At 35.1% G+C, this 27,816-nt stretch overlaps 1 protein-coding gene across 1 annotated transcript in view; it reads left to right on the forward strand.

Moving 5' to 3' along the window:
* The window catches only part of NEGR1 (neuronal growth regulator 1), a 963,216-nt gene that overhangs the window by 562,158 nt on the left and 373,242 nt on the right, over positions 1–27,816 (forward strand). The window contains exon 3 of the mRNA XM_043877871.1: positions 5,528–5,653. Coding sequence (XP_043733806.1) covers positions 5,528–5,653 — 126 coding nt within the window. The remainder of the gene's footprint in view (positions 1–5,527; positions 5,654–27,816) is intronic.

Below are 27,816 nucleotides of genomic sequence, written 5' to 3' on the forward strand. Positions count from 1 at the left end.
GTAATAAATAAAGAAATAAATACCAATAATAAACTGCAAAGAATAAAGAAGAAACTATAAGAGGAGGGGGAGTGAGAAGGAGCAGTATTTTTTGAGTGCAAACTGTTTATTTCAACAAGCACATACCCAGAAAAATCTATCTTCCTTTAAGATGAATACTTTGACCATTTGGAAAATAGTTCTAGTGATTGTATGCGTAATTTGATTAGATGTATAGGGTTTTAGTAATGAGCCTATAGCTTCAGAGATTGAATGGGAAGACACCTAGTCCACCTGCTTATAAATCACTGCTTTGCTTTGTACACCCTGACTTTGGGAGCATGTGATTTTTGTGCCCAGACTGTTGCTATGATAAGTACTCAACTGATGTTTTTCCACAATCTTTCAGTGTTTGTGGGGCAGATTAAATACACACTTCATTCACCATTTGGCCCTGGTAGCCTAAAGAAGCTCTCCTAATGGATTTGTATGTACTGTGGTCTTTCATGGACTCTTACAACTTAAAAACTTGATGAAGCATTCAATTGATTCTAGTGAGCTAGTGCAACTGTCTAGATCCAAATAACACTTGTCTTGCATTTATTTAAAGTTAGGATAGCCATCAGCCTTCCCAGGTGGTGCTAGTGGAAAAGAACCCGTGTGCCAATGCAGGAGACGTAAGAGATATGGGTTCTATCCCTGATTAGGAAGATCCCCTGGAGGAGGGCATAGCGACCCACTCCAGCGTTCTTGCCTGGAGAATCACATGGACAGAGAAGCCTGGTGGCACTACAGTCCATGGGGTCAAAAAGAGTCAGACGTGACTGAAGGACTTAGCACATATGTACGCAAGATCACCATCAAATATATTCTCTAGGGACTTTCACTGTTACGTGTGACACAACCTCACATCTCATGCAACTTACTATAGATGGGAACTCTGTTTATTATTTCTGAAAATCATCTGTGTGGACTTTAAAAAAGTATTTCCCACCAGCTTCCATCCTGTTAGTAAGCAGGCTGGAGCACATGGACACTGCTAGGCTCCTGCATTCTGACTTCCTCACACCAGGGTCCTGGCCACAGTCCCTGCACAGACTTTTCATACAAAATAAAACAGTGTGCTCATATGATTCCTGTGATGTACAGATTTGTCACCCTTATTTTGACTTCTCAAAATTTTAATGACCATGTTCCAGACTACAAGATGAGCTGCTGGAAGAAATGTAAGTTAAATCTGTGAAGGCTGCTCATTAAACAAACAAAAACCTTTTTTTTTTAATACAGTTTAGAAATTATGTACAAGTTTAAAAAAGTTTTAAAAAGCAACCAGGAGGACACTCAAAAACTCAATTGCCTCTCATAGTTCAAATAGTAGGGAATAATCCCAAGTGGCTTGGTTGTGCGGAAATCATTAGCATTTGGTTTAGGTATGTATTCTAAGATTTTCCTTACTGATGATACTCTATACCCTGTCTAAGGACACTGATAGATGGTTTCAAGTGGAGAAGGCAGTTGGGGCAGGTCATATAGCGTAATTTTTGATGAAAGTGAGACAAGTAAGAGATTTGAATTATTGTAATGAATCAAATAGGGCTTCCCTGGTGGCTCAGATGGTAAAGAATCCCCCTCAATGCAGGATACCCAGGTTCTATCTCTGGGTCAGGAAGATCCCCTGGAGAAGAGAATGGCTAACCTTATTCTTGCCTGGAAAACTCCATGGACAGAGGAGCCTGGTGGCTACAGTCCATGGAGCTGCAAAGAGTCAGACACAACTGAGCAACTAACACTTAATGGATTTAAACCTATAAATGCATCTAAATATATATAGATCATCTTCTCCCACCATGGCATCAACTGAATAGAAGTTGAGAACAGGGCAGTAAACAGTAGTTGAAATTGAATCCTGTGAATGATTAATTAAAGGCAGAGTAGGTTATTAATTCAAAGGTATAATAGTGATTCCTTTAAATGTATAGCAATTTTAAGGTTATAATCATAATTTCCTGAAAGTTAAACAAGTGTATATTTAAATGGAAAGCTTACTCCTTTATTGCTATGGTTCAGATCATAAGTATTTAACTATTAATAATTCTACAGCAACCTGAAATACTCATTAAGATGTAGTTATTTAGTGACTTAAAATTATTAAACTGATTGAACATGCTTTTTTTAAACAATTGATTTTTAAGTTACATTTATAAATAAAAATGTTGAAGGATTTTGAGATATATAGAAGAGAAGTAGATGTCTAGAATAGTCATTTTAACTCATTATACTTTTTTCTATGCTATTGGACATACAAGACATAATGCTTTGTCATTTAGAAAGTTCAGTGGAGTTCTTCCTAGATGTGCACATGTGCCATTTATACACAAACTGTTATCCGAACCCAGATGGTCTTACGACGTCTGAAACATCACCATTCTTTTCTGTTCCTGCCACCCAGAGTAGAAACATCACCTTTCTCTTCCTTTATATCTTATTCCAATGGTCCCTAGATTCATCCCAAACCCTTCCTCAGTAACACATCTTATTTTGGAGGCAGAGCTAACCAATATCTCTATTTCTTTGTCTTATGTTGAGGTTATTAATAGTTCTTTTTTATTATAAATAACACCACAATGAATAACTTTGTGTATAAACTATCCTTCATGGTTTGCTTTAAAAGAAATGAACACAAAATTAATCTCTGATGATTTTGAACCCTGAAGGCATACCTGTTTAGACATGTGTTCCTCATGTAAAATGAGAAAGAAAAACATGGTAAATATTTGTCTTCTCTTAACTACTTATCTATCTGCCTCCCTATTTAAATTTTAAGTTTCTTGAGGTGAAGGATTATGTTAGGAAATTTTTATATTTCCTGTGAGTCCAGAATAATTCCCTCCCTAATTCTCAGTAAAAGTTTGAAGTCTTGAACTGAATATGCAACGACTGAATGTTCAGCAAAGGAACACCTGCTTTTGCCTCCACAAGCTACAGTGCATGTGAGGATTTTCATTGGCTCTCTCTACACACAACATCTGTTGCCAACAGGTGATGCATTTGGGGGAGAAGAGCCTTGCCAGAGGGATTTTCTCTTACTAGCATCCTCTTTCCAGATGTTTCTTTACCATAGCATATCCAGAATTATGAGGCCCCAGGAGGTGGTTGCAATCACTGGACTGACATGTCACACCTGGAATTCAATAGTATTCACCCACCACAGAATTTCCCATAGTTAAATGTTAAATCTAAGTTTATTGCTAAGGGATTTGGCTGTTTTTCTGTGAAGTCAAATATTGTGCTTAATATTAGTTTACCACTACTTATGTTTACCACTTTAAGTACATGTGTAAAAATGAAAACAAACTATTTTAAGATCAGATAAAATTTGAGAAAATCATTTAATTTAGAGGCTAGAATGCATGTCTTATGGCACTCCATAACTTCTCTTAAATATTTATACCTCTGTCCAAAGTTGAATTAGTCTTATGTTTGAAATAAATAAACTAGTCAGACTAAACTGATACCACTGTGCTACATAAAGAAGGAAAGTATCACATAACTTCTTCTTTGTTTAATAGTAGACATTGGTATATATGTATTTACATATACATATATATATACACATACATACACACACATGTATGTGTATATACCCATGTATATCATAGTTTACTATATTAAATCAATACCTACATCCGTCTATCCAAAGGATATTTTTTGTTTAATGCTATAATTTTATTAAATCTTCAGTTCACCAGTAAATCTTACACATTTTTCTCTACTTTCTTCCTAAGGTATTTTAATATCTTTATTTCTGTTCTGTTTCAGTTAAGCTAAAAAGAGTCTTCTGTTTGGAATCGTTTTTAGTTTTTGCTTATTTGCTTGAGACGAGCTCACTGAAGAATTTAATCATAATATGTTTTAAATGCCAATTAAAGTATGTCATTTAGAAACAGTTACAGCAGTGTATCACTTAAGAATAAACCTTTTCCTCAATCATATCACCAGTTACATATAGTCAAATCCATTGTGTTTGTAATCAAATCCTCCCAGATTTTCTTGTAGCAGAGTTTGGGTTCCATTAAAAAAATCAAAGATTATATTCAAAGTATGAGCAATTTAATTTATCCCCATGACAGATTATAGATACTGGTTTTCAAAATAGCTACGAAAACACATCTCTTGCCAAATGAAACCCTAAGAATGGAACAATGAGAAAATATCCAATACAATAGTACGTTTTTATAATAGTGATCAATATATTGAATTGCCATTTATTTAGCTTTGACCTGAAGCTTCAACATACTTTAATTTTTATGTAGAAACCAAAACTGGTACAGGGCACTCATGTATACCATCAAAGTGGTAAAGTTCGGAGACAAATTTTAAAGCATGGGAAAGAGCAGTAGTGAAATTAAGTTCAAATACCAAATATGTATTTTAAAGCTCATAATAATAATATCTAACAGCAATTCTAGGAACTTTTCTAAATCCTTTAACATATGTTAACTTATTAATTCTCACAGCAGCTACATGGGGTTTGTACTAATATAACCTCCAGCTTTCAGATGAAGAACTCAGGCTGAGATAAGACAGCTAGTCTGCAGAGGACATATCCATACTGTTTAAGGATTAAATGTGATCATTTGCTGTTTGAGAGAATACCGACACTCCTGAAGTTAATTTAGGTATTTTTCTATCCAACACTCCCAAAGTTTATCCTGGGTCACTACTTGTGTCACCTCCTCTGATATAAAAGTTTCCATAGGTTGATACCTCAGGGAAAATAAAACGCATCACAGTTATTTCCCTTTTCACTCTCATAGACCTACAGAGCAACAGGTCATAACACATGTTCCAAGAAATCTCAACATAAAGAGACTTGTTTCAACCAATTTCCATTCATTGCTGACGAGGAAATACGTATTGGACATTCTTTCACAGCCCTTAGAATCTGTGTTTCTTAGAACATAAATGATCAGAAAATCCAGTCCTGCTCTTTGGCAGATGAGAAAATTGAGGACTCAATTGCCTTTGTGAACTTGAAAACATATATCCTAATTCTATGTTTTACCTCACTTAGTTCATAAATCAGCATATAGGCATAGCTGTCCTGCTATTTTAAATTTCTTCTAGATTTCCATTTTTCTTTAATCGTTTCAACTGGAAAACCATCATTATAGTGAAGTATGTAGATGGAACAGACAGATGACTATATTCTAGTTTACTTAGTACAAAGTATTCACAATAACATTTAAACAACATATAAACTTTCATTATTAAATATTTAATTTATCCTAATATATTTCATAGTTAAATACTAGAGAAATTGAAAACCAATCAAAAACCAAAAAAAAAAAAAAAAAAAAAAAAACCTCTGGGATAATCTTGAAGATCTAGAGAATCTATTGTTTAGGTGATGATCCTGACCCATAAGTTCATCTCACCACTGCAGTTTGTTTGCATAACATGGAGCTAATCATATGTAGTTCAACAGACTGATATATATATATATATACATATTTTTTTCTGACCACTGCATGTTTTGCCATTTCAGTTCCTCCGAAGATTTATGACATCTCAAGCGATATGACCATCAATGAAGGAACCAATGTCACCCTTACTTGTCTGGCCACTGGGAAACCAGAGCCTTCCATTTCTTGGCGGCACATCTCTCCATCAGGTAAAACAGAAGTGTATCAGTGTTGTTCCTGCTGTTCATATCATTCTGCAAACTCACTTGTTCAAAACTTAAGCGACCACTAATTTTTCATATCTTTTTCACGAAGTAGACAGGATGCATATTTTTATACTTATTTTTTATACCCAAATGTCTGCAGTTCACAAAAGTTAAATGAACATTTTCTGTCACAGTCCAGAGTAGAACCTAGGTCTCTCGATGCCTAGGCAAGGTTACTTTCAGGGTAGTATACTGGATAATCACACATCAATAGACAAAAGGCTCAAATGGAAAATGTCACAAGAGAGATATCTTCATTTAAATGTGTAAGGCTTTTATTCAGTCGGCATTCACATGTTAATAGGCCAGTGTGAACTGCTGAGGTAATCAGGGGAGAATGAAATTATACAAATTATGAGGTTGCTGAGTCTAATTTCAAACTGTAGTTCAGAATCAAGGATTTGGCAGTTAACAATAAATTTTGACTGATGAGGGATCTAAAAACCTAAGAGTGAAGTAACTTGTAAAAGATCACAGAGCTAGGTGAGATAAGGGATATAACATGCTTATTAGTGTCTTGTGCTCTTGATACAAGGCACATCCTTCTAAAGAGATTGTCAGTTTTAGGAAGCTAGGGATAAACATCATCAAAACAAGTCTATTTTCACAGAACAACTCTAAGCAAGTCATCTGTTTGTATAAAATCTAAATATTTGAATAATATAGCTTTAAATGTACCATGGAAGTAAGAGTGGTACTTTTCGTGAATAGGACCCCACCACATTTCAGATAGACAAAATCTGATTTTTATTTGTTTTGTATTTGGGGTAGAAATAACCTGAACAAGGCTAGTATGAAGAAATCTCTTTTAAAGGGATCAGAAAGACATATTTTATAGAGATGTAGAAAAAGTACAATTAGAACATCTCTTCTATCTGCTAATGCTTTCTTTAATTTCACTTATCCTTAAGTGTCTTTCAATTCCCTCATTTAGGCAGTAGTTCTAATGAGACTTCCTCACATCATACATTTAGTATTACTATTAATGTGAGAAAAAATCAATATAACAGCAATATATGCTTATATAATATGCATTACGGCCCCTGTAATATTTCTGAAGCGTGAGTGTGCTCTTGACTGCCAACGTTTTCCTCTCTAGAGTGGCTAAGAATCATAGAATTGATATGTGAGCCCTGAATTAGTGGAAGGACTCTCCATGGAGTGTGAGACAATCCCAGGACTAGCAATTAGAATACATGTGCTCCAATCTCACCTTCCTTATTCATCAATTCAGTAAATCCTAGTGCAAATCTCTTAGCCTCAGTTAGCTGGTCTCCTACTTTCCAAAAATCGAATGATAAAAATCTCTGGCTGTTGTGAGACTCAAAAAAGATAATACTTATAAATGTGCTTTAAAAAGTATAAGGTGATATGCAAATGTAAGGCTGATTCTTAATCATCTTCCCGGATTTAAATCTGATATGAAAATATAATTTTTCTAAGAATGAAGCACATAATCTCCACATTCATACAATTTAAGATTAATATTTTGGATTTAACTCTTCTTTGTGGTACTTATTATTATGCATATTCTTTTTGTAAGTGCTTGGATATATTTTAGTTTAATTAAATACCATGAATGTTGGTTAGTGAAGTTATTAGAATAATGATAATGGATAACATTTTGAAGCCAAAAGAAGACAGATTGGGTTATAAGTTAAACTGTACATAGTTTTTCTGATCCTACCATACAGAGCAGATGGGTAAAATTAGCATAACTATTAACTGTTATTTAATGAATAGCTACACATAGCTGATATTTTTATAAATGCTTCCAATAATTGCAAACTGTAATTTATTAATAATCTAAATTCCAATGCTCAGCAACATGGAGTTTCTGCTTTAAGTAACATGTCATCATTCTATTACCTTTCTTCAATTTATATATTTATATTTGAAAGCAAAATTATAAACTTCATTAATCTATTTTTTAATTTAAGGTAATCAATATTTTGCACATTCTCCTCTGTCCTTTTTCTGTATCACAAAAGAAAATGTGTCTCAAACAACCATCACCATGTGAATAGTGTTTAGTGTTAAAAGTAGATATAGATAGATTTCCTGTCAATATGAAAAACAATGACTAATTTTTGTACATGTATGATTTGTTTATTCTACCAGTACTTTTAGTAATTCTTACCAATTCATTTATGGTCTATTCTGTTTTTAAAATCATTAAAAAGAAAAATGACTGATGACTGGAAGGCAGCTCCACAGAGCTTCCTCCTTATCTGTGGAAAAGTGGGTTGTGGATTCAACTAAACCACAGACACTGCCTGAACAATTGAAGTTGCCATTCCACTTGTTAGTTCAAACAACTTAGTGTACCAGCCCCAAAATACCTTTCCTGAAAAGTTTCTGGACTTATGAGCTTCCTTAGAGTTACTTATAGTCAGTATTTCTTCCTTTCTATTTTTTTTCTTTCTATATGTTGAAATTTATTTCAAATTCATATTTAAAATGTTTGGGATTAGCAGATGTAAACTATTATATATAAGATGGATAAACAGTATCCTACTGTATAGCACAGGGAGCTATATTCAATATCCTGTGATAAATCATAATGGAAAAGAATATGAAAAAGAATATATACATATATATGTATATATACATGTACAACTAAATCACTTTGTTGTACAACAGGAATTCAGCACAATATTATAAATCAACTATACTTCACTAAAATTAAAAAAATACAGTAAGAAAAATAAAGTGTTAACAGAAATAATGCAGTCTACCCTCTGTCCTTTACTGTTTCATCTGTCATTTTCCCTCTTCACGTCAACATTTTCTGTGTGTGGGGTATGCAGAAATACTTTTTTCATTGAATTATTTGAGAACACCTTGCAAACATCAAGCCCTTTTCTCCCTATTTATATCAGTGTTCATTTCTGAAGAACATTTTATTGCATAACCATAATGCAATTTTTAACTTTTGCACCTTGAATGTTGGCATTTTACTTTTATCTGATTACTATCCATATTTCAGTTTTGTCAACTGATCAAATAGTGTCCTTTAGAGAATTCTTTTTCTTTTAGTACAGAATCCAAATGTTGTATTCAGTTATCATATCACTTTAGTCCTCTTTAGCCTGGGGACTAATTCCTTGGTCATTCTTGGTCTTCCTTGACATTTTTCTTTTCTTTTTTTTAAAAAAAAACAGAATATTTCTCATGTTGAGTTTGACCCCTGTTTCCTCATGACTAGAGTCTAGTTGTATCCACCTGGGATTAAACAAGTAAAGTTGTAACGTCTCAGGAATATCTGAAGGTACAGGATATCCAAGCCTGCTTCTGAAATTGAGGGATCTCTTTTTACAGTTCTTGAATGCTCTCAAATGCTGTAATACCATGAAGCAAAACTCACTTAAAACTTCGAGAGAACATAGGCAAGTTTACACAAGGCACTTGATTTTGAATAGAAAGACAAAATAAAATTCTTAATCACACATCATTGAATTGATAAATCTAGATCCAGTCAGAAAAAATAGAGAAACTTAAAAAGCCAAATTTTAAAATAATAGTTTATATATAACAAATATGGAAGCATTCTGAAAGCCTTTGTCTAGAAAGACAAAATAAAATTCTTAATCACACATTATTGAATTGATAAATCTAGATCCAGTCAGAAAAAATAGAGAAACTTAAGAAGCCAAATTTTAAAATAATAGTTTATATATAACAAATATGGAAGCATTCTGAAAGCCTTTGTCAAATTCCCACTCACTCATTGCTATTTATCTTAATCTCTGTTTCCCAGTTCTTTCCTATTCTTTGATAACTGGAATCTCCAGAGATATTCTTACTTTACCCTGGTGATGTTTATAATCTAGTAAAGATATTCTCTTAGCTCTGAAGCTGAAATTTGAGCTAAATGCTGGGCTGTGTATCTCAAACTCTTTTTCTTCTAATTTCTATATGACTAGTGCCTTTTGAAAGAATGATCTCCTCCTAATTTTCCATAGGCGGTAAGAGTATTGCCTAATTCAAGATAAAGACTGTTCCTTTGTTCTGTTATGTTTTTTCTCTCCTTTTGTATTTGTCAGGTCCTTGTTACAGAGCACTTATAAAGGAAACCACAAACAAGTGGTCAGAGGTGTAAGAATAGAATCAGAAAGTCATGATTACAAGAAGCCAAAAGAGGAAAAATTTCCTGGAGCAGTGAGTGGTGAACAGTATCAATCAGGTCAAATAAGATCAGATATTTGGGTTAGGTAGTTTGGTGATCATCGTAGCAATTCAGTGACATAATGAGCCAGAAACTCAGTAATAGAAGAATAAAGAGCAAATAAGACGTGAATAACTTAGCTATGGAGGTAAGCTATTGATCCAATTAGTCAAGGTTAAAATTTTGTTTTACTACTTTTTTTTTTTTGGCTAGCTTGTGGGATCTTCTGACCAGGGATTAAATCCTGGACCATAGCAGTGAAAGTACCAAGTCCCAATCACTGGACTGACAGGGAACTTCCCATATTACTATTTTCTATTAGGAATATCTTTTGTCCCACTATATAATTGTCAAACTTGCTCCTCCTTCAACTTTTAACTGTTTCTAAGCAGCCCAGGAAAAATTGGGTGCTTCTTTCTCCATGGTCTCATGGTTCCTTATGCCACCACTCATGCAGGACTAATTCTCTGAATTGTAGCTTTTGGTTTTGTCTGTGGTCCTGTGGGACAGAGACTCCTGTCCAGAAACAAAGTCAATTGGCCTTTGTATCCCATGGCTTGGCACAGAACCTGCTCAAAGTAAGAGCTCTGTAAGTACTGCAGAGGTAATAGATGCCACTCTCTGCTCTTGTTCCCACATGACTTCTTAGAAGTAAAAATTAAAATTTGAAGAGATGACACGGTTGGGACACAAGCAAGTATTTGCTGTCTGATATCTCCATTACCTCTATCCCCCAGATATAAACCCATAAACATATCTCTAAATATGAATCAGCCCTTTATTTTCCTTATGCCTTCAATATGGCTGCACCTCTATGGTACTATGATTTATAAGAGATATGTATTTGACCTTCATGCCATTTCTGGTACCGAACTCCTAAAAATCTTGGAATTTCACATCAGAAGAGTAAGCTATAAAGGTGTTTTTGTTATGCTAATAAGCTGATTTGGGGGCCACACCTTAGATTTATTGTCAGGAGAATCAACTATGTGATTGAAGGGTTGGGATTTTCAGTCCCACTACACTGACTTTTGAAGTGGGAAGAGAGGCTGGAGGTTGAATTAATCCTCAATGGCCAATAATTTAATCAACCATGCCGGTGCAATTATACCCTCATGTGTGTTAGTCACTCAGTCATGTCCAACTCTTTGCAGCCCCATGGACTGTAGCCCGCCAGGCTCCTCTGTCTATGGGGTTATCCAGACAAGAATACTGGAGTAGATTGCCATTCCCTTCTCCAGAGGACCTTCCCAACCCAGGGGTCGGACCCAGGTCTCCTGCATTGCAGGCAGATAAAATGCAAAAGGACAGAGTTTGGAGAGTTCCTAGATCCATGTACATGGGGAAATTCAGGAAGAGTGGTACATTCAGAGAGCATGGAAGCTTCTCCCCTCATCTTTTCCTCATACTTTTCCCTATGTATCTGTTTCATCTGGATGTTTCTGAGTTATGTCCTTTTGTAATAAACCAGTAATCTAGTAAAAAAAGAAAAGAAAAAAATGTTTCTTGGAGAGCTGTGAGCTACTCTAGCAAATTAGTCAAACCCAAAGACAGAGTCTTTGAAACCTCTAATTTATAGATTCCTGATCCAAAGCATGTTACTGAATGAACTTGAGATAACTCACCTGCTATATAGCAAAGACAATTTGCTAACAACAGGTTGCAGTGAAGGAAAGGATAGCATTAATGAAGCACACCAAGCAAGGAGAATAGACAGCTCATGCTCAAAAGCACCTGAAATCCCTGATGGTTTTCAGAGAAGGGTTTTTAAAGACAACATTTAAAAATGAGTGAGGGCTGTAGGGAGCCTGATTTTCTCCTGATAGGTTGCTGGTGAGGTAACGAAGTGGTGTTTCAGGACACTCAATCATCAGTCTTCTGGTTCCAACCAGTCTGGGCTCTGTGTGCTTATGGTGAGTATGTAATCACCATCCTCTTTCTGGGAAGGGTGGGAATTAGTTTCTGAGATATATATTGGATTGTTATATATATTCCTTGCTCAGTCAAGTTCTACTCTTTGCAACACCATGGACTATAGCCCACCAGGGTCCTCTGTCCATGGGATTTCCCAGGCAAGAATACGGGAGTGGGTAGCCATTACCTTCTCCAGGGGATCTTTCTGACGCAGGAATTGAACCTGGATATCTTGCATTGCAGCCAGGTTCTTTACCATCTAAACTACCTGTTCTTGAGGAGAAACTAGGATTTTATCACCTGACTATTGTTTCTTGACTACCTTTCCTAGGCTTCTGCATCCTCTCACTAACCTAATTAGTAACTGCATGAATTTGCTTTTTGGAACCCAGAAAAGACCTAGGAGACCAAAACCTTTTCCTATAAATAAGAAATGGAGTATGCAGAGGGGCTTTATAGCAGTGAGGGCTCCACAGAGTCCTGTTCAGTTTCAAGCACAGGTGATAACCTGAAATTGCTACTGACATTTGTTGAGGGTCGGGGACAGGGCAGTCTTGTCTTCCTGAGCTCTTCATCTGTGAAATCCAATGCTCTTTCTGGGTAGAGTCAGAATTGAGTTGAAATGTAGAACATCCAGCTGGTATTGGATAATTGCTTGGTGGTGTTAAAAAAAGATGCACAAGGTGAGAATAGCCAGTTAAGATTTATTTGAGGCAAAATGAGGAGTTCAGCCTGGGAGACAACACCTCAGATAGCTCTGAGATACTTCTCTAAAGAGGTGGAAGGGGAAGGTCAATATATAAGATTTTGGTGAAGGGAGAGTTCACTGCAATCAAGCACTTATCTTACAAAAGGTTTTGTGTTAGTCATGAGGAGCTGATGTCACTATGAAGGGGTTTAATGTTTTTCCAGATATGAGGAGCTACAAGGATTGGACTCAAAATCAGTTCCTACAAGTATCTGTTCCACCAATTTTTCTGGAGCACAAATTGCCTCATTTCTCTACCCTGAACTCCCTTTGGGGTATGTGTAAGGTCAACAGCTGCATCAGCACAGGATTCAATCCTCACAGGGGCAGATGGCAAATGCCCTTGGCAAGTACCAATTTATAGTTGACAGAGGTATGGGAAACCCCTCATCAACATGTTTGAATTACATTCAAAACTTTAACTCCATTAATGTAAACAGCAGTGTCACCAAAGTTATTTTGGTTAATATGGTTCAACAGCAAAACAATGGTTCAACTACCATGAATTCATTACTTTATGTACTCTAGGAAAACTAAGAATTACTTGCATTGCTGTTGTTGCTCAGTTGCTAAGTTGTGTCCGACTATTGGCAACTCCATGTACTACAGCATGCCAGGCTCCTCTGTCCTGCACTATCTCCTGGAGTTTGCTCAAATTCATGTTCATTGAACTGGTGATGCTATATAATCATCTCATCCTGTGCTGTCCACTTTTCCTTTTACCTTAAATCTTTTCCAGCATCAGGGTCTTTTCCAATGAGTCAGCTGTTTGCATCAGGTGGCCAAAGTATTGAAGCTTCAGCATCAGTCCTTCCAATGAATAGTCAGGTTTGATTTCCTTTAGGATTCACTATAGTTCTTTCATTAAAGCCTCAAAACTGAACTGTGAGATGGGTATCATTATCTTCATTGTGTGGATGAACATGGAACTCAGAGTATATAAATAAATTGCCCCAAATGAGTATGAGATGCTTTTTTCCCACTTTTTATTTTGAAATAATTATAAGCTCTTGGGAAGTTGTGACAGTGCATTGGGTTTCCACCTATCCTTAACCCACTTCCTCCCATTGTTACATTGGATATAACTGTAGAATGACAGCAAAACTAAGAATGGGTATTTAGTACAATGTGTGCATGTAGGTTTATCATATGAGTTGAGTTGATTTATGAAACCACCATCACAATCAACATACGGAACTGTTCCCTCACACAAAGATTTACTTTATGGTATCCTTTTAGAGTCAAGTCTACTCCTTTTATCATCCACTATCCCTAGCCCCAACTAATCCATTTTTCATCTCTTTAATTTTATCATTTATAGAAAGTTATGCAAATGAAATAATTGTGTGTGACATTTTGAAACTGGCCTTTTCATTCTTGAGGTTTATTATTGGAGTTGTGGCATATACCTCAATAGTTTGTTTCTCTTTGTTGCTGAGTAGTGTTTTGTTATATGAATGTATCCAATTTGTTTAACCATAAATGTATTATAGAGTATTTTGGTTGTTTCATTTTTTTGGCTGTAAAAATCTTGCTATTATTCTGCTAACAACAATATTGATTTTTTCCATTCTTTTATTTTCAGTCCACATATGTTATTATATTTTAAGTAAGCCTTTTGTAGACATCATATAGATGAGTCAAGTTTTTTATCCACTCTGACAATCTCCATATTTTATTGGTATATTTAGTTTATTTCCATTTAATTATTGATTTGCTTGGACTTATGTCTAATATCTTTTTTCTTTTTGTTTTCTGTTTGTCCCTCCCTCCTTTTTTTTCCCCCTCTGTTTTCTTTTTCTAGTCTTTGTATGTGTTAACTTGAGCACTTTTAGAATTCCTCATTGTTGTAGGTATAGTGTTTTGGGGTATGTCTCTTGACATAATTTTTTTAGTAGTTCTCTATGAACTATATCATATATATATATAAAATCATAATATGAAGGTATTCATATTTTACTAGTTCCAGTGAAGTATAGAAATCTTACCTCCATTTGCTCTCCCACTTTTCTAATATACTTATCTTAAATATTTTCTACACATCATGAGAACCACATCAGACAATGTCATAGTTTTTGTTTCACCTGTCAAACATATTAGAACACTAAAGAGAAGGAAAATATTTTGTATTTATCTGTCTTTCTACTTTTACCATTGTTCTTCCTTCCTGATATTCATTTCCTTCATTTCTATTTAGACAACTTCCTATATACATTATTTATTTATTTATTTATTGATGGTAAGTCCATTGGGGACAAATTCTCTTAATAACCTTCATCTGAGAATACCTTGATTTTGCCTTCATTCTTGAAGGATATTTTTACTTTGGATAGAATATTGATTTTAATAAAAACAGATCAGTCATTATTTAACATCAAGTAGTCTTAAAATGTCCATAAGACAATATTTGAAAATCACATGGAGTAAAGTATAAAAACTTTGGAAAATAAAAAGTAAGTAGTATTTTCCATGCTTTCTATAAATATGCTATGGGTTTACGTCAGCTATAAGTTAAATAACATAAACTGTTAATCAAGAATAAAATACATTTTTCCTAACTAAAAGGTTTTTAGGATTTTTTTTTTAATTTTATGAGAGCTGTTTCAGGGTAAACAGAATGAACATTTTTCAGTAACCTAAGACCTATGGGCCAAACTGGCCTGTTTTTGTTATTTACTCGTTAACTTGTATCTGACTTTTTTGATCCCAAGGAGTGTAGCCCGCAAAACTCCTCTGTCCATGCGATTTCCCAGTCAAGGATACTGGAGTGGGCTGCCATTTCTCTCCCCAGGGACTCTTATCAACCCAAGGATCAGATCCGGGTCTCCTGCACTTGCCGGTAGATTTTTTACTACTAAGCCACCAGGGAAGCTCCCTGCAAACTGGCCTACTGCGTGTTTCTGTAAATGAAGTTATTGGGACCGCAGCCGCACTCACAGCCTCACATGTTGTTCGTGGCTGTTTTCTTACTCCAACAGTAGAGTTGAGTAACTACCATAGAAACCACATGGCCCACAAAGCCTAAACCATCTATTCTCTGCGTTTAAGAAAAAAGATTGCTGACCCCTGCGTTAGATATTTTAAAAGAGATACTTATACTAAACTGCATAGCATGCAAGTTTAGCACATTAAACTTCTCATCATCTTTAAAGATAATTAAATATAATCAAAAAATAGAAAATGGTAATTACTAATTATATGAAAAATAGACTGAAAAAAATAAAAATTTTTATCTAAAAGCTAAGAACACTGCTGAAATCTATTGTTTAAAATAATTCTGATAATAGTTCAAGTTATCACAGACACTAAACATTAGTGCTCTTGATTCCACTGTCTTCCCCTTTTATAAAAGAAAGACTTTTTTTAGATGCTTGAGTGCTGGAACATCACCAAGAATGATATGATTTAGAAGCTGCATGTGGCAGTCTGTCCTCTAAACACTATAATTCTTTAAGAGCCTTTTTTCAGGTTTACAATCCTGATATTGCACTTTGCTCTTTAATATTAGGAAGAAAAAATTCAGTAAAACCAGCAATTTATGGTGATGACATTTCAACAATACCAGATCTTCACGTTATAAACTATGGTTGTAGTTCCATTGTAGAGTTGCACTCTATGTGGGGCTTTTGTGAATTTCTGTAATGGCTTTACATAGTGGATAGTTGTGTAATGAATAAATCTACATAATGATGGCAAGTTAAACTTTTATCATAAGACTGTACACCAATAATTTATATATATACAATTAAAATCGCCTCTTTGTTCTGAGAGTTTTCTTTATAATTTTAACTTTCATTTGTCTGTTTCCAGAGTCCCCTCTACTTTTCCATCCAGTTAGTAGTGGACTATTCAGAACTGTTTGTATTCAGAACTGTTAATGCCTGCTATTTGAATATAGAAGGCAAGAACGATTTCAGTATTTTAAGACAAATATAAGGCTAAACAATGAGCCTGATGATATGATGAATCAATATAAAAATAATCCATTATTTTCAGAGGAAAATGCTTACCCATATAAAGTAGAAAACAGGAACCCACCAAGCATTTTAAAGCATTTCATAAAAGATCCTTTTTTTCTTTTTAAATGAAACTTGATTTTCTGAGAGAGCAGGCACATTAGGGGAAACAAAATAATACCACTCTAGATTAGGTCTCTGTAGTGGTCTGAATATAGGGATAATGATTTGCATTAGACTGTTTATATTTTAGGAATTAGATTTTCCTCATCTTTTTTTCCCAAGTGATTTCAATGTCATGTTACATGTATTACAGAAAAGTATTACATGTTATATCTAAACAAGTTAGGGGCTCATTTAAAGTTATCATCTTAGAAAATGCAACTTTTACTTTGGTTGTAAACTACATGCTAATTCATTCTAAAGTGGGACTCCATGGGTAAAAATGTCATTAAAAATACCACAATAGATCATATGAGAAATGAAAGAGCAGCAGTCGGTATTGTGAAAGCATAAAATGAGCCTAACTAATACTTAATTTTTATTGAGCACTTAGTATGTCCCAGGTACTGTTACAACATATGTTAGATTAACACACCTATTAATTGCTTTAATGTGAAGAAGTATTATAACTTCATGTACCATATTCATGAGGAAAGGAGCATAATTTTTATTTGAACCCAGGTTGTGATGATCATTTGAACCCTGACAGTCAGTGAAGATACAATTTCTTTTTACTTTCCCATAAATGTAAGATCATAGCCACCAAGATTACATTTTATACAAACAAGGCCTATTAGAATTTTAGTGCTATTCCTGGGTTATTATTAAAATATATATAAGAAAAATATATTAAATAAAGACTTTAAAAAAATCAAGGCCTATTCTGTCTATGACAGTTGTAGATGAGCATATTGTTGGTTTGTAATAAATTTTTATTAAAGGAGTTATGACTGCTAGTGTAAAAGAGCAGAGTATCCATTTTTCTTTATTCAAAATTAAAATTTTGCTGTCGAATCTTAATTAAACTCCAGCTTGTTTAAAAATAATATTATTTTATTAGTTTGACCAAAATTGACAGTAATCATCATTGGTAGAAAATTAGGATCACTTTAGTTATGATAGATCAATAAAACTATGGTGAGCAATTTTTATTTCTTTCAACTTTTGTGTGCTCTCTTTAAGACCCATGATTCAGGTAAATATAGTTACATAGTAGACAGTCAATAAATATCTGTTAAATGATATAATATTTTCAGTTCAGTTCAGTCGCTCAGTCGTGTCCGACTCTGCAACCCCATGAATCGCAGCACGCCAGGCCTCCCTGTCCATCACCAACTCCTGGAGTTTACTCAAATTCATGCCCATCGAGTCAGTGATGCCATCCAGCCATCTCATCCTCTGACGTCCCCTTCTCCTCCTGCCCCCAATCCCTCCCAGCATCAGGGTCTTCTTCAATGAGTCAACTCTTCACATGAGGTGGCCAAAGACTTTTCATGATTAATAAACTCATATTAACCAATGTTTTAAAATTAACGTTAGAGTAATAATTATTTCCACTTATAACCTTTGTGAATAGATTATTACCCAAAGAGGTTATAGAAAAAGCTGATAGTATTTTGTAATTATCAGACTCTTATTTAAAGAGGAATATAGCAAAGTGCTTAAGAGGACATAGTTAGTACTTGCACTACTTGGCTTCAAGTCCCTGCTTACTCTACCATTCATTGTGTGTGTTAACCTGGGCAAATTTCTTAAGTTTTCTGTGTCTCTGTTTCTTCATCTGCAAAATGAAGATGGTGATGATGATGATGGTTATACCACAGGAGATGCTACAGATAAAGTTTAAAAGAATACAAAATTAAGAGTGCCAAATTCTTAACTATCGTTATTAAAATTTATTTTACCATTCATCTTTACCTAAAAGTTACTTGAGGACAGATGATAGAAATAATAAATACTGTGAAGAAATCAGATCAATGCATTGTAATGATTGCATTTCTAAGCTAGTGAGATGTTATTTTATGTTTAGGGTTTCCTACATAGAAAGTAGAAGAAGGATTATTTACTGAGAAACAACCAGGGTGACCTTAAGAAACAAAAGTTTGAATTATTTATTCAGATTCTAATAAATAGAGGGTGATGAAAGAGTAGGACAAGAAACAGTGTATTGGAGGAGGGGTAGATCTGTTTTCTTTAGTTGCATTCTGTGCTGTAGGAAAAAAAAAATCTGTAAAATTACAGAACAAAATAAGAGTCTTTCACATCTTTCACATGGCTTTAGATTTCCAAGGTGTTGTTTTCACAGTAAAGGAGCAAGTCTCTCTGAAATTTCTGTGTGATTACTGACCTAACAAAGCAAGGTTAAGGAAATGAGGATATGGTGACCATGAGACCATGGATTATGGTGCTCTGTATTTCTGTATTACTATTGTCTATAAATTCTCTAATCCTAGTTTACTATGCAACCCCATTTCAACCTATTAAAGTTTCCAAAAATTATGGAATATTTTCTATCAGAAGCTGTATGTTCACCCTCTATGAAAATATTGCAAAGGGAATTTTGTACTAAGGGAGGAGGCTCAACATTCATGAAATGCTTCCTAGTGTAATGCATAATGTAAATGTCTCATGAAATGTTCAGGGACTAATTTTCCAGACTGACAGAAGAAGCAAAATGCAACACTTACTGCATGTAAACCTTGTAAACTTTGCCTGAGAGATTGAGACTTAAAAAAACTAGATTTGTTGTATATTTTTTGTCTAAGACTGTGTTTTGTTGTAATCCTCAGATATTTATAGAGTATACTCTTGCATAAATTTACAAATTCATAATAGGCTATACTAAAGTCTTGAAAACATGCCATCAAATATACAAGAATATGGAATTCATTAAAATAACTTTTTATTTAGGGTTTTTTTTTTCACCTTCATTGTTAGCTATTTTTTTATTTTAATGTTTCCCTTTGGATTAGATTTGAATTTAATCCAGTATGAGCTGTATTGTTTCTGGACAGTGCTGAAGCTCTGAAGATGTATTACACCCATGCATCACCATAGCATTGTCATTCTGACGATATATTAGTGCAATACATCTTCAAAGCCCTCAAATGAGAAGCTGTCTGGAAGGAATGGGGCGAGCAGAAAATTCAATTCAATTACAGGACAAAAGAACCAGCTGAAGAAAAGAAGAGAACTCTCAAAGCAAGACTCTCAGTGGACTTGATTACAACCAAGTATTTCATGGAAGTATATTCTGTTTTTCCTTTTGTGACATGACAAGGAATAGTTGCAGATTTTGAACACACATCTGTAAAGAGAAAATGGCCTCTCAACTTTGTGTTGGACTCAGTAAAAACTGGATGGTTTGTTGGGAGCCATTTCATTGATTTGCGGAAAGTCATATGAACATTGCTATTCATTCACCATATAAACCTAAGGCATATAGTTAATTTACAGATTGATTTATTAAAGTGTGCTAAGTATAAAGGAATGTTTACCTTTCAGATAAAGTCTTAGTTGGCACTTTAAAATTTTTCAGATGTATATAAACACAGTTGCTCACTGAAAAGTGATCAGCAGGCAAAAATGTGAAAGCTAACAACTCTTCATAGCCACCTCCTGACTATTCCCACTAGACTGGGCTGTCTATAGTAATCAATAAGTCTTATTGTTAGGATAAATTTTTCTTGGATGTCTTTCATGTGTTAAAAAAACAGAGAGACTCTTAATTTCATCAGAGTCCAAATACATTCAGATTCTGAAGCCTTCAGTCTATCTTAGATATGTTGCAAAAAATAATTTCTTCAGTAACCGCCCACCCCTTATATAAAGCTTATATTATGAATAACTATTTTACATCTATTTTCTTAAAAAAATCACCAATGTGCCCTTAGTGTCAGAGAGTTTGCTAAATGTTGAGTAAATAGATGTAAGAAGATGAAATACAGCTACTACCTTCAAGAAGTTTACAGTTTTGTTGGAAGAGATATTGGTGGAGACGGAAGCAATTACAATTCACGTTAACTCAAGACAATGAATAAGTTATCTTTTAACCCAAGCCTTGAAGTTAAAGGAAGGAAGGCTGCTATGTGAAGCAGTGCTGTGCATTCTGATTTGAGATAACAGCATTTGTAAAGTTTTGTCGGCAGGAAATAATTGAGTGTTTGGCAAACTAAAATTTATGGGCCTGAAACAAGCTGAAAAAGGGCGAAGAGAAAAGAGGGCTTAAGGTGAGGCTGGAGAAGATAAGATGAGAACGGTCATCAGATCAACTAGGGTTTGTAGGCCATGTTGAGATCAGATTTGTTTTTTTGTTGTCTTCCCCCTGCTGCCTCCCGAATAACAAAGAAATTCACGGGACCTTTGGAGTACAAAAGAGACACGATTTGATCTTAGTATTTAGAAGATGTTTTTGGTGCTGTGTAGGAAATGAGTTGCTCCAGTATTCTTGCCTAGAGAATCCCATGCACAGAAGAGCCTAGTGGGGTACAGTCCATGGGGTCCCAAAGAGTTGGACACAAGAGTGTTAGTTGAGCCACTAATACTTTCATGTTCGCTTGAAGCATAGTAGAGAAACCATTTAGGAAACCACCATCATAGTTGAAGTGGGAGATGATGTTGACTTTAACAAGGGTGATGGCAGTAGATATGAAGAGTCATGGGTGGATCCCAGATTACACAAGGTAAAAGCAAAAGACTGAGAGATGGGAGATGGGGAATGCCTCTTAGTTTTCTGGCTTTATCAATGTGAAAAATGAGCTTGTTGTTGACTGAAATGAGACTAACTGTTACAAGAGAGCGGGGTGAAAAGACAGCAACGACAAAATGATCTCATCATGTCCTGGGACCCACACAAGTTCCTGGGACAGGCCACCAAGTGAAAGTCCTTGGTTTCCTGCAGGAAAAAAATTCAAGAGAGAGCCAAAAGAAAACATTAAAATTAGTTTTATTTAGAGAGATATGCACTCCATAAGCAGAATGTGAACCTTCTCAGAAAATGAGAGGGATCCCAGGGTATGGGGATATTGGGCTGAGTAGTGTTATATGCTAATGAGTGGGTGGACTATTTCTGCTATTTTGGGAAAGGATTGGGCCTGTGCCCACATTTTGACCTTTTGTGGTCATTCTCAGAACTGTCATGTTATAAGGGGGAGTGATTTTTAGTACACTAATGAAAGTATTATGAGCTAAAGGTCAGTGACTGGACTGTTCTAGAAACCACCTTGGCTTCAGTCAGTTCTAGTCAGTTTTTATCACATCCTAACAGCTGCATCCCTTATTCATTTATCTAGTAGTTGTGGCCTTCTCCTTTATTTCCTGTCTCAAAACTGGGAGAGAAATATTTTTCAGAAAAAAAATGAGATTTCTATTTTGGCCATGCTAAATTATAAGACATATCAAGCATTCAAATGGAAATGTAAGTGAATAATGGGATCTGTGAGACCTGATCCCAAAGACAAGGCCAGGACCAGAATGAGACTTAAAGTCATGATTATGAATAAGTTTATCCTGGGGAGAGAAAACACACACAGAAGGTCCACAACCAATGTCTGAGGATTTGGACAACAGGAGAGCAAAAGAAACTTAGAATTGCTAGTGTGATAGATGAAGACCTAGGAGGATATATCTCAGAGATGAGATTGTTTTGGTAATTAGAAACAGATTTAGTGAATTGAAAAGTAACGAGAGGTAGGATATGATATAGAAAAGTTTCTATTGCATTGGCAATATGGAGATTATTTTTGACTTTGAAAAAAGCCATTTCAGTGACATTGTGGAACAGGAGTCAGACTGAGTTTGTTAAACAGCAGATGTAGGTGGAAGATGGTGAACAAGTAGAGAAAGCTTGTCTCTTTCAAGAAATTTTGTTGTGTTGAGGGAAGGAGAAGTGGGATGTTTGCTGGACTGTTGTGTAAAGTTCAGGAGAGGGGTGCATTTTTAAGAGAAAGAGAATAATATAACAAACTTAAGGCTCCGATCATATGGATTCAAGCAGTTATAAGTGCATGGCTAATTTTGTTCATCTGTGCTGTCTCTTCCAACTCACAGGAGGATTTCTTTTCAATGCTTATTTTAAAAGTACCATAAGCAGTAGTAACTGCAGAACATTTCAGCCCCAGTTGATCAAAAAACAAATAGCAGCAACAATATATGTTAAAAAAAAAAAAAAAAGTGATGGAATCACTTCTAAAGAACCCACCTGCCAATGCAAGAGACATAAAAGACTCGGGTTTGATCCCTGGGTCAGAAAGATCCCCTGAAGGAGGGCATGGCAACCCACTCCAGTATTCATGCCCGGAGGATCTCTTGGACAGAGGAGCCTGATGGGTTACAGTTCATAGGGTCACAGAGTTGGACACAACTGAAGTGACTTAGCACGCAAACACATAAAAGTGATACCCCCTTATCTTTTATGTTTTGTTCTTAAACTCATGATACAGAGGCTTCTGCTGAACTGATACAAAGTGCATGAGGAGCTGAAAGCCCTCAGGTGGGTATTGTGTGCTGCTTCCAAGCTCCTTCTCCTCAACCTTCTCACTGGAGTGTTCCTGTCACTTACATGGGACACAAAGCTCCTCAGTACCAGCTCTTTCAGGAAAGCTTCTATTCTTCTCTTTTTATAGCATGCTATATCTCTTAGTTCTGTTCCATTGCTTTGCCCTGAAATTGTGTGTGCTTTATGCTCAATTCATCACCCCAGTCATCTGCTGCCCTGACTGGCACCAGCCTGGAAATATCACCTGGAAGTTTATTGCTCAAAGGAATCACCATCCTTTTTTTTCCCCTGTGGTCTGTAACAGGAGGTACAGTCTTCAGAAAAGTCAGCCTGTCTCTTCCCAGGTGTTCTGTTCTTGCTCTGCGGCTATCACATATTGCCAACTGTTCCTATCAAAATTTTGAAATGTTATAGGGCATATGTTGGATACGTAGAGTTAAATCAAGAAAGAAGAAAGTGATTTGATATAGTTTCCGGGTAGAAAAAAAAAAGCTTCTGTCTACACACTTGTTGAATCTGATTTATATAGTAATAGGTATACTAGCTCATTGTGAATAAGAAAAATACTTAAATAATTTGTGCCTGTAATATAAAAATGAAACTTTTATGTGATATGCTTAGTGCAATTTTTAGATTCTCAAATTTGTGTTGAAATTCTCAAATGCTGCTTCTGTGGTACGTAGAGCCCATGCATACTCTAAGAGTATAATCTAACAGGGTTGAAGTGGAATTAAAATTCCATCTCAGGTAGTTTGGTAATAGAATTGGATTTCAACCTTTACTTGGCTTCAATATGCAAATGAATCCTCTCTAGGATTTTTTCCTACAGATGGTGGGGTAATGAGATGTAAGGGGGTTGAATAGGATGTGATTTCTCCAAACCCCACTAAAGAGAAGAAGGACACATGTTAACGCTTGTTAAGGCCCTGACATAATCATCTTTAATCATGATGTCTAGACTAAACATCAAACATGCTTAGATTAAGATATGCAATTCGGAGTGTCTTTCAACATCAGCTTTCTTATGCACTGCCTTTCAATTTCATTATTTTTAAATTATTTTTTTTTCATTTATACCTCTCAGACATTCACAAATTTTGAAATCTACTCAGGAAAGGAGTTAGTGACCTACTAAATATAGGAGCAACCCATCCTCAGAATACAAGCAAGGATGCACATATGATCATTAGATAATCAGAGGAGGAATCTTGAGAACAATCCACAGGCAGAAGACAGTATTAGAATCAGTGATTCCCAACAGTAAATGTTGAAAAGGCAATATGTAGCTCTATGAATACTGATAGGGATATATATTATCATTTGGGGAGTATTCAGACATGGGCAAAAGACTCCAGAGATGAGCAAACCCACAGACTTGGCTAACTTTTGAAGATTCATGTTGATACAAACAACACCATCTTTTACCTTTGTTAGGGTATAATAAGATCTGTAAGAGCTAAATCTACTTCTGTCTGATTCTTCATTGTGCTTGACATGTGATAGATGCCTAAAAAAATCTTTGAATGAATGATAAAACCTAAAAATTACTTCCGATGACTTTGGACAATGACTTGATTTCTCCTATTATCACTGGCAACAATAATGACATAAAGTATCCTTTATGAGCACTTATTATCTGCCAGACAATTTATATTCATTTACTTAATTGAACCTCAAAAATAGTCTCGATATTGTAGGCAGTATTATTTGAATTTTTGTGCTAGAGAAACTGGAACTTAGCATTTAGTAATTTTCCCAAGGAATACAGGTAGTGTGTTTCAGAGTTAGAATTCGTACTCAATTTATCAATAAAGGAGGACATATGATGTAAATTACTGACTACTTGGAGATGCTAATAGTAAAATTAGAATTTCTGGCTATTGGGCTTATTATTATAGAAAGAAGTTCATCTCAAAATGGGCAAAGTATTTTGGAACCACGATGACAGCTATCATAAAATTGAATTGAGACACTATTAGGGAGTAAACTCCCTATTACAGGAATAAAGACTTCATAATCTCTTATCCAGAAGGCTGTCTAAGTGAACTCTGGCATTTATGAAAGTGAAAGGATTCACTAACAATTGATATCATAGTATTTTACTAAAAGACCAGTGTACTATCCAGAGTTCTCCAGAGAAACAGAGAGAAACACATATATGTATATATATTCACATGCATATATATGCACATATATACACACCTATTTTTAACTATTTACTTTTACATAGCACCTTTTTTCTTTTATTGTAAATGTATGTCCTACTTATTTTTATATAATAAAAATGAGGCCAAGTGACAATTTTGTTTCATGTGTTTGTGTATATATACACACACATATAAATTATATATATATATATACATTAAAATGATAAACTGCTATTTAATGTATATACACACATTTTAATGAGGTAATGGTGATGCTAAATGATAGTAAATGACATTTTATTTAATGTTTATATATGATATATATTTGATATATATATTATATGGAAAAGGAAATAGCAACCCACTCCAGTATTCTTGCCTGGGAAATCCCCTGGACAGAGGAGCCTTGTGGACTATAGTCCATGGGGTTGTAAAATAGTCAGACACGCTTTATTGACTAAACAACAGTATATAATATATACACACATTTGGTGTCACCATTATTTCATTAAAATGATTTATTAATGCTGATAAAGACAGGATGAACATTTAGTATAAAAGATCATCCGCTGTAAAAACAGATATTTGATAGTCTTACATTAAATGCTCTTCTCTGTCTATCTAGTCAGTAAACTGAAACTGTGTATTTACTGTGGATTAAGAATCAACACCCTACAGCCTGTGGGGAGAATTTCTTCTGCTCCCTGTTTCTGCAAATGAAGTTTTATTGGAATGCAGGCACATCATCTATGGCTTCTTTCATGTTGCAAAGCAGTTGACTTGTTGTAACAGAGACCCTTTGTTCTGCATCTGAAAATATTTACTACCTGATCCTTTTACACGAGAAGTTTATTGAACCCCGCTGTACATTATAAAAGGATTCCATCTCCTATTTTTAGTACAGGTTTTCTTCTCAGTATCACCCTGAATGTAGATAGCTGCAGCTGCATCTTTAAAAGGCCAAGATTTGATTTCATGGTTAGTGCTTTCCAGGTATTATATAATTCCAGTAGAGGTCTATGTCTCCATTTCTTCTTCAACTAATTCTTCAAATATGTTCATTTTTTTTCCTTTTATTTTGCCAGATTTCAGCCAACCAGTGAACCTGTTGACCACTAAATTCCCTTCAGTCTCTGAGTTTTAAAATTTCACATTATCGTGTTCTTGTATGTTACTTTCAACTTCCTCCATATCTATACCAAGAATCATTTTTATTACAGAATTTGGAAGGATTACATCTTTGACTGCATTGTACTATTGATAGAAAAAAAAAAAAAGCTTCTCTGGACTTTTCTCCAGGAAGAATGTAGTTCTGAGCCAATTTATGTGGCTACTTTTGAATGAGGCAGGATTTCTTTCTTGGAAAGAGACCTGGGAGCTGGCACATTTGCCCAGAAGGCCTGTGGAACTTCACTGACTGACAGGCATAGAAGCATCTCTGGGCTGAATAACTCCTGCGTAGTGAGACAAAAGTTGCTGTTTGATCAACATCCAATGGGTAGAGAAAGCCCAAGAAGCAAACAGTGGGGGAAAAAAATATTGTCAAGTAAAATCAATAAGGCCTCTGTCTGGGACCTGGGAAGCCAAACAATGGGAAAATGTGTGATTTAATAGTATTGATCTTCAGAGGCATCCTCAGTACTGCCTCTTCTGCCCTTAACAGGGATTCATTGTGTTAAATGTTGTTCACTCACTATTGTAGGAGTCAAATACATTTCTTGATGCGTTCAAATTACACGGCAATCTAAACTATCATAAGCACTATGTCTATACTTCAGAGATGAAATAAGTAAACTGTATAAATAAATTTGAAATGGCAGATTAAAATAACAGATCTTGGGATGCTTATTACTAACCTTCGCCAAGAGTTCATCTCTTACTGAAGAGGAGAGAAACCTGAAATCACTGAATTTCTTAATCACATTGATTATTACACTGTGCTGGGGGATGTGGCTGAACAAGAAAATGAAAACCACAAAACAGGGAATGGCAAGTTTACCCCAAACATTGTACTGTATTCTTATTTGATAGGATATCTTTTTAAGAGCAAGATATTATGCTAAGTGAAAAACAAGAAAGTCATAAATTTAAACCCTGTTACCTTATTATGGCATCTTGGGCAAGTCGCTTAACTACTTAAGAACACAACTTTCTCACCCCTAAAATAGAGGTACAGGAGAATCTTTATTGTATTTCCTGCTCCAAATTTCTTTGATTTTGTGAATCCAGTTACAAGCTAAGTTCCAAAAATAGGGCATACAAATTCTGTCTCATTACATTATCCTAAAATGCAAATATGTGAAATTCACATACATGTGTGTACACAAACACAGAATCATGATCGGACTAAAGAAAACTTTGACAGGCAATCAAACCAAACTATCTTAACAAAATATGAAAGACAGAAATTAAGTAATAGATATGCTTTCTGGGAAAACATATATCAGCTCAAATCTAAAATTTGAGCTTATTAGCACACAGGGCAAAAAGAGTAACACGATGATGTATGTAAAATTTTTTGTCCAAAGATGGGAGCAAAACATTGCATCAGGTGAGATTGATTTCTTTTGTGAGGTTTCAGAGTAATTTTTACATGTGTCAGTAGTGTCTGTCAATAAAGGACACTAAACAATACACAAGGCTCTAATGACTGTTTCTATATTAATCCTTGGTA

This window comes from Cervus elaphus, chromosome 20, assembly GCF_910594005.1.
Source record: "Cervus elaphus chromosome 20, mCerEla1.1, whole genome shotgun sequence".
NCBI lineage: Eukaryota > Metazoa > Chordata > Mammalia > Artiodactyla > Cervidae > Cervus > Cervus elaphus.